At 44.1% G+C, this 8,692-nt stretch overlaps 1 protein-coding gene across 2 annotated transcripts; it reads left to right on the plus strand.

The window, feature by feature from the left end:
- Positions 1-4,550: 4,550 nt before the first annotated feature.
- Positions 4,551-6,320, plus strand: LOC119651980. 2 transcript variants are annotated; one of them, XM_038055889.1, is made up of 4 exons: positions 4,554-4,637; positions 4,807-5,511; positions 5,581-5,802; positions 5,861-6,320. In XM_038055889.1, the coding sequence occupies exons 2-4, from the start codon at positions 4,989-4,991 to the stop codon at positions 5,899-5,901; spliced, it is 786 nt and encodes a 261-aa protein (XP_037911817.1). In that variant the 5' UTR covers positions 4,554-4,637; positions 4,807-4,988; the 3' UTR covers positions 5,902-6,320. The 2 variants fall into 2 exon arrangements, with proteins under 2 accessions (XP_037911816.1, XP_037911817.1); XM_038055888.1 differs by having other exon boundaries at positions 4,551-5,511.
- The last annotated feature ends 2,372 nt before the right edge of the window (positions 6,321-8,692 follow it).

Genomic DNA, 8,692 nt, shown 5'->3' on the forward strand with positions numbered 1-8,692 from the left:
CGGATGTGATACGGTTAAACTTCAGTTGCTCGGCATCGTGGATGAGGAGTCGACAATGGTCAGCAAGATAACTCACCTTTTATCGAGCGATAACTAGATTATACAAAAGAGGGTCGCATCTCTACAACTATGCGAGAAGTGGCGGACGTAATACACAAGTGAAGGGAAGCGACCATCAGGTGGTAACCCTTTTCGAGGCCGATATCAACGCCTCTCTCGTTACGCCATCCAGAAAGTAACTTCTGAATCTACTGCCGATTGCAAGGTGGTCAATCTGATTGCTGTGCGATGTCGGTCAGTTGAAACCCAACTGACCTTATGGCAGTGTACTCGAACAATGTGCCACCAATAACGACAAGAATGGTTTTCGGAGGCGGAATGACAATATTATCGAATACGCACTGTGTAGGCTAGTTGTATGGTCTTCTGGGATGCGATCCTACCCTGAAGCGTACTCCATCGCGGCAATCTACGGGCCAGTAAGTTATTGCAAACATACCCTGAACAGGTTGGATGACACGCATAAAGTCACTCTCCTTTGGATTCCAGATCATAGGAACATAACATAGGAGGAAATATGGAAGTCGAGAGGCTGACGCTCTACCTAGATTTTCGCAAACGTGAACAGGATTACGGCGCTTTTGCAGGGGATCATGGTGCCAAACTTGGCATGACTTACAATTTACATTGACGAAGTTGCGGAGAGGAGCTGGATCCAGACTGGGCAAACAATATTTTGGGGGCTTTACGTGGATCTCTAGCCGATTAGTCCCTCCCAAAGCAGCCACAGTCTTTGGAGTTTTTGGGATCAAAACAGCACACTATAGTTCTGAATCTGGGGGAGGGGGGTAGGTGAGGAAAGTGCAGGAACTTTTGGGCTCACAGGTTACTCACTGAGGAAGCAATCACCACACAGATATAAAATACAAACCCATTGAATGAGGACCAGGAAAATTTGGGTTCCTGTCTAGTTTCCGTAATAGACTGGACGATGTCGAAATAGATAATCGTGGGGCGGCTCAATGTCGTTGATGCGGCTCATTAAGGCAGGCCGTTGATAGGCTGATTCTAGCATCACTAGCAACGCCAGCAGAGTGAGACTCTGAAGACACTAAAGCACAACCTTTCTGTTGTTTGCAGCCGGTTGCGACGGTACGGCGAAAGTCGGTCAGAATACAACATATGCGAGGAACCGGCAGAGTCTTTTTTTGATCACTCAACGAATCTAACAGAGCGACCAGACAGTGAAATTTTCGGTGACTGAAGCAAAATAATATTGGGGTGGACTTTGGGTGATTGGGATTACATGCATGCATGCTGATTGGCCGTGCATGAATTTTGTGGAAGTTACTGAAGAGGAAGTTTGACGACCTATAAACAGTTCCAAGAACTGGAGGGGCCCTGGTCTGGATCGAGTACTGACTTTCTGGTACAAAAAGTTAACCAGTATACACGGTCGGTTGGCTCATAGCATAAATCAGGTCATTAGTCGGCCAGAGAAACAGACTATGAAACTAACAACATTTCTGGCGATAGTCATAGAACGGTAGCACCTTGTCAGTGTATTCAGCTAAGGCTGAAACCTCAGATCCAATCGGCATACGGAGAGGCATCTTCCAGGGACATTACGGGGTTTTGTATGGTACTGAACCCCCTTTTTTGCAATAAAATATGAGCTGCGTGTTAAGTGCGAGCTGACACATTTGCTGCAATTGAACGACATCAAGTTGTATATTGGTACTGATGACCACCTTAGGAGTCTGTTGCGAATAGTAGACAGGTTCATCACGGCTGAACTGGAATTTGGAATAGACAAGTGTCGAATCCAAGCCATCCGCAAATGTCATCATGAATCACACGGCGGACATATATAGCATTGGTGGTGACCCTCACATTCTAGCTATGACGTAGACAGACTTTTACAAATACCTGGGAATTCTGCAAGGTACCCATGCTTGAGTTAACGATTTGAAGGATGCTCTGCGATTTGTGAAGCTGGTACTGAAATCGCATCTCTGGGGGAAAAATAAAATAAGCGCACTCTTCGCTATCCCTTTACTGGGATATGCATTGGGAATATTGTCATGGACGAAGACGGCTCTGGAAAATGTCCAGCGGCGGATATAGACTACTATGTCCAAATTTCGAATGCATCACCAAAACTCTACCGTGAAGCGGATGAACCTGCCTCGTGACATCGGAGGCAGCGGCGTGGTTGACATTGCGGCACAATTCGGGTCGACACTCGCTTATTTTCACAGCAAAGAGTATGCGAGTTCCTTGCATACGGCTGTTTGCACGGCAGATTACGAGCTGACTTCATTTAACTTGAAGGATCGGTATTTCAATCCCCTGGGTGAGGTGAAGTCAGATTAAGAGCGGATCGATGAATGGAGGACGAAGGCAATGAATGGTAAACACGTGAATTATCTCTGGCAACTCGATCTTCTTTTTTCGAGCAGATGGAGGTGTGCTGGCGAGTTCTTCGCAGAAAAAGGATGAATTTATGAGTGCTATTTAGGACGGCATGTTGAAAGAACGGAAGGAGATCGACCTGTATAGATTGTGTGGTTCGGCGTTAGAGACGTTGGACGATCTTATTTTTAACTGTACAGTTACAGCACCGGTGTAATGCACGAACGGAGATAATGCTGTATTTACGGTGATCCATCAAAACCTTGCAAACAAGCATGGCCTCATCACGGAAGCATGTCTGGTATATCGGTATAAGCCATAATGGCATTAATTGGGACCGAGAAGTTCTAACTGATCATCGTACACCACACAAAAAGCCTCCGCTCCATGTATATTATTGATGTTGTTATCCCCAATGATAGGAACATTGAATGGAAATACGTGAAGAGGAAGGTGAACTATGAGACACTGACTGGCGAAAGCAAAGTGACTTGGCGGGTGTGGTTCTAATAATATTGTCAGCTACAGGTATTGTACCGAAATCCATCAAAGCTTCCCTTGATGTCCTGGGAGTGTGGTTCAATGCTTGCAGAAATACACCATTCTGCATGCGTACTCAATGTTGTGGGGACTTCTCGGCGGATTCTTCCACTAACCTACCACCGGCTACCACACCAGGGGTTCTGGTGGGTATCTTTTAAGTAGGTAGCATCGTTCGAGCCTAAATGGTTGGCACATACTGCTAGTATTCGGTATCATCCGAGATAGTGATTACTCCGAAATATAATAATAATCGTTGGTGCGCCAATCCCATTGGATCTAGGCCTTGAAGTGTGTTAGGAGATCGAAACGGAACACTGTAGGAGGCAATGGGATCAACATTGCGCTCACAAGTGATTATTACCCTGATTTGACTCAGGTACTCATTTAAAGCTCGCACCACGTCCCTCAGAAGTTGGCAGCGATCTTTAGCGCTGGAAGCGAGCGAATGGAAACTATCTTGGTAAAACGAGCCGAGAGGCAGATGGATTGCGCGCTCATCGACAATTTTGACCCGTGGTTGAACCGAACGTTTGGTGGCGTTACCCAGCTTCCAAATGGGCATGGAGGTTTGCAGTTTTACCTGCACAAGATTGGAAAGACGCGATCTCCTAATTGTGTGTTCTGTAATGGAGTAGCGGACGACGCCGAAGACATCTTTTCCTCTTGTGAAAGGTAGGACGGTGTTTGCTAGCAAGTTTTATTCAGACAACACTGTCAGAGAGATTCTTAGGAGCACTAGCAGATGGAGTCATGTGGTGAATTAGGTTTGGGCTCTCCTTGTTACGAAGTAGATTGAGCTCTACCAGCGGAGGAACCGGATGAGAAGGGGTTTTCTGAACTAACAACTTCCTTCTTCCTCTGCCCTCCCGTTGGTGAAACGAACTCCCAAACACGGGAGAGCTGGTCCGAATTAATGTGCCAAAAGGTTCTAGGCTAGCTCTCTGATGACAAGGAGGTGTTGGTAGTCCGACAGCGTACTGTGGGGGTCCAATACTCTGTGCGTAAGCGCATTCACCTAACTTACTAAAAAAACCATGTCGACTGGTATCAGATATCTAGTCTGCCTCAGCTTGGACTCTAGATTTTTCCCATATGCATACTCCTCCGAGCTCCTGCAAATTATTAGGGGTTTATGTTACTCTCTACTCACATGATTAGGGAAGCTGGTAGGGTGATTAGATTACTGTAAGCAAAAACAATTTTAATCGACCAATGATTTGCAATCGACTTCCACTCCCTTTATTGAAGGAAATGAAATGTTAGGAATTGTGCTGGGTTTGGGGATACTTCTCAATTAAAGACCACTCGAGGTAGGTAATATCAATCACGGCGGGTTACATGTTAGGATCTTGAACTGCGCTTGGTGACACCTATATACGATGCATTCGTCTTTGAAAGTTCATAAATGATTCTCATACAAGTTGTAGGACCGCGTGCCCTAGTTGAAATTGCGCATAACTTATTGCCACGCTCTTCTGATGATTCCGACTACTAGCTGCAATCATATCAGGTTGTTACGTTCCTATTTGCTGAACTGTCAATATGTAGGCGATCTAGTCAATCATATCCCTAAACGTCTTGCAGAATAAAAGTATCCTTTGGAGTAACAGTCATCAAAATTTTGAAGGTAAAAAGCGGAAATCAGAAATTAAGTGGAAATTTTATTTGTTATTTATAAGGTAAACTAAGTTAATGAAGAGCCAGAGGAAGGTTCTCAGGACCGAAAACTGCCAAAAAGAGTAAAAATAGAAAATAAAACTCAGCTAATTGATAACTAAAAAAAATCATAGACTCAGGGCGTCTAGTTTGTCGTTAGCATAATGTATGAAGCGGTAGTGTCTTTCTTAGAAGATTTAGGTTTATCGCCGAAAGACTGGACAAAGACAGTGGCTGGTATTACCCAAGAAGTAGTAAAGTCTACCGCATGGTTCACAAAGCCGTCCATTGAAGAGTTATCCAACCATGCCCCCGAATTAAGCTTTTTCCCTCCAACGAATGTCACCTACTTGGGTGCCTTCTCCGCAGCTGTTATGACTTGGTTTGTTCTAACAGGGAGAGAGTATTCTCATCACGGTGTCTCTCTAGAAAAACCGAAAAAAGGAAGGACAAAATCGGAAATCAAACATGCCGTTCCCAAAAAAACTCAAGCGAAGAAGCAGAAAAAATACGATGAAAAGCTTAAAGAGAAAACTGTTTTAGTTGAAAGGGATCATTCAAGGAAAAATCAAGGAAGAGATTCACGGGGTAGTATGAAAAGCCGCACAGCTGGGATAAGCGGAACAAAAATCAATGAAGGCAATAGTCAAAATACCTTACTGGACGATGCAGGCACTATCACGGAGTCAGAAGAGATGGATCAATACCGAAGTTTTAGCGGAAGCAGCAGCAGAACCGAGATTGAGATACTCCAAAATAAGGCAGATTTGACTCAGCCGCAGGAAGAAACGAATGGACAAAAGGGAGGAACAAGTCAAACTGCTAATCCACAAACTCTCGAGAGCACAAGTGCTGGATCTGCACGAACTTTAGGTCAGCAGTCGAGTTCCTCAAAAGGTAAGTATCCCCTTTTTGCACGCGGTTACTTTTAAGTAGTTCCTTTCATCTTGGTTCTATCTATTTAAGGTGAATCGACTAAGCTTAGTGAGAGCATAATTTCCGCGAGCGAAATGCGGTCATTAGGCGGAGAAATTATTGATTTAAAAGCCAAAGTGCCCGTTATTCTGTTGAAACGTCACCCTAGGAACATGCTTGCTTCATATAATGTGTATCACACTACTAATCCCATACATTACAGCCCCGAAGTGAGGCTTCCTCCACGGAGGAGGATTGACAGAAAAGTTGCAGGTACGAATTTGTTTCTTTGTCTAATATAATAATGATAAGTTACTTCCCACGATTTCAGAAATAAAGCTTAAGAACAATGGGCACCCCCACAACATTTAGGATCTCCAAGTTACAGCTCATTCAAAGGAGGTGTCGATTTTTTTCATCCTTTGGAACGCATGTCGACCATTTTCACGAATTTTCATCCATAAGTCTAAGCCACTTGTCAACAATAGTTTGAAGTTCCTCTTTTCATACGAATATAGGTGTAGGCAAACCTCTTCAGGTTGTCTGGTTTAAATTGATTCCCTTGGACCTTTGGCGAGCAGGGACTACCAATTGAGCTGTTGTTGGTTAGTAATGTATTTTCGAAATAAAACTTTCCTTTGATTACTCAGCGCTGCTAAATGCAGGCAGCGAGGCAAGTAGGCATTTCGAAAATGGTATTCCTGGCACACAATGAAAATCTATTTCGAAATATATTGTAGAAATACAAATAAAGTTTTGATAAGATTACAAGAAAATCTGGAAAAAAAAATATAAGATCCTAGAAAGCTGGTTTCATTTCTCAACCTAGTTCTTAGAATGGTAGGCATAGGGTGACAGCCATTCGTAGGGGTCATCGCTTTCATCATCATCATCATCAACGGCACAACAACCGGTATCTGGTCTAGGCCTGCTTAATAAGGATCTCCAGACATCCCGGTTTTTTGCACCGATGTTCACCAATTCGATATCCTTGTCTGTCGTCCTGACCTACGCCATCGCTCCATCTCAGGCAGGGTCTGCCTCGTCTTCTTTCCGGGTTGGATCATCCTCATCCATACGGATTAACTGACCCGCCCACCGTAACCTATTGAACCGGATTTTATCCACAACTTAGTTTATTCCATTGCGTGGCAACCGCCACCATCAATATAGTTGTCCCACTTTATTAATATATGATCTATCCACTCCGCTTTTTGGTTAACATGAACCCGGATATCTGGGCAGCACGTTGGTAAAGGTTTTCGTCGGCGATCGTGCCAGACCACAGTACCCGTTTCACGTCCCTGCAGAGAGCCAGATATTTTCACGTCTCTTTGGGGCGTGGCGGAATAGAGCACGAGAAAAGAGCATTTTTAATTCTACATACATACTGACACTCTTAAATGTAAACCTATTTGACCTTAAGGCAGTTCCAGCGCTCCATTAGCGGGCCACCAATCGCTGTAGAAATCCTCAAACCTCTCACCGCTGTGGTCACCAGTCTGAGTAAGGTGCTGTCAAAGCTCATCCTGCCATTTAGATCATCCTTCACGATAACAAAGTAACCCTTAGGGATATTCTCCTGCACTGCAGTCTCCAGAAAGTCTATTTTTCCTATGTATTGGAAATCTTTGTCAGTGCGCAGAACTTTACTATTGAAATGTTTCCCATTCTGGCTCCGAATTTTGCAGTCAGTATCCTGTCGAGAACCTGCTCTCACTTAATAAGGACATAGTTTGAATTCGTTATCGTAAGCATTAATGCGACACCGGATTCACGCTCAGGCATTCGAGAATACAATAGCATAGTTTCGAAAAAGGGAGATGAGCGCTTGCTAGGGTCCTTACTTCACCTCAGAATGTCTAGCTTGTGGCACTGAATCTATCCTTAAAGTTGGAGAAAAAGAGCATTCTGGGAGCCCCCATGCTATTATCAAGAAACGTACATGCATTCCAAAACCCAATTCATTTTCATCTACGATAGCCGAAGGTCGGAATCAGAATGGATGATAAAAATAATACTGTCAGGGAAAGTCGCACTGCGTCCTAAAAGAACTATTGTGTCACCTTACTGGTTATAACATACCTATAAACTATAGTATATCATTTAAACCTATAACCGACAGAAACTTTATTACGTTCCCTACTTTCAGTTTTGAACCTGGCATCTGGCGTTAAATATTCTCCCCCATGTGCCTAAACCTACTTTGCAAAAGTACCGGACATTGTTCCAGAGCATATGCGGAGGTTTTATCACTCTCTTCACAGAATCTACAGACAGTGTCCGTAGATATCCCTAGTTTCCCCAGGTGATAGTTTAGCCTACATCGACTGGCGAGTATGATCCGGTGGCTCCTCTTGGTGAGCGCTTGGGTTTGTATCCCTCCATGGACTGTTCCATTTCTGGTAAGTTCGCCCAGTAAAGTTCCCTCAGCCGTTCCTTTTTATTTTTCAATATCGTTGCCATGAACGAGCGAATTCCGACTCTACAGAATGGCTCTTGCCTGTATATCATCGCTGCTTCTTTCCTGCCCTTATTGAGCCGAGTTTGTTCAGTGTGTCAAGGCATTCCCATACCAGTTCGAAATTTACCTGGTAGGACCTAAGTGCTTTAATAGCCGCTTGGCTGTCGGTTAGCACAGGAACGTTCTGTTCCCCCTATAGTTCTTTCGAAGTTGAAGGAGGTTTATCTGTGAATGGTGTATAAACTATGCCGGTGTGCTTATCCATTGGTTCGTTTTTTTGGACCAATGGTCACGGTACCTGCTCCCTTTGTTGTAAGGGATCCGTCAGTATACTAGGTAATCATTTGCTGGTTCAAGCCGTATGCCAACGGCACGCTCTCCCAGTTGGCCCTGCCGCTCCAACGTGTTTGAAACTTCTTACCGAAGTGGAACATTGTCATCGCTTGGTTTCAGTAATTTTGTTCCTTGCTATAGACTAGTCGCTTCCCGACATACGTTTTCAACATGTGTGTTCCAGAGTAGTTTTTGATCTAGTGCGATTTCCAAATATTTGACCTCTGTTACTCGTTTCACCTCCATGTCATGTAATCTAATAGCTCTCAAATGATCAAGCTTTCACTTTCTACTACATTGACCTTGGCCGGATTGATGCACAGCCCCGCCTTTCTGCACCAGTTACTGATGCTTCGCATTCCGGTT

This window comes from Hermetia illucens, chromosome 3 (assembly GCF_905115235.1).
Source record: "Hermetia illucens chromosome 3, iHerIll2.2.curated.20191125, whole genome shotgun sequence".
NCBI lineage: Eukaryota > Metazoa > Arthropoda > Insecta > Diptera > Stratiomyidae > Hermetia > Hermetia illucens.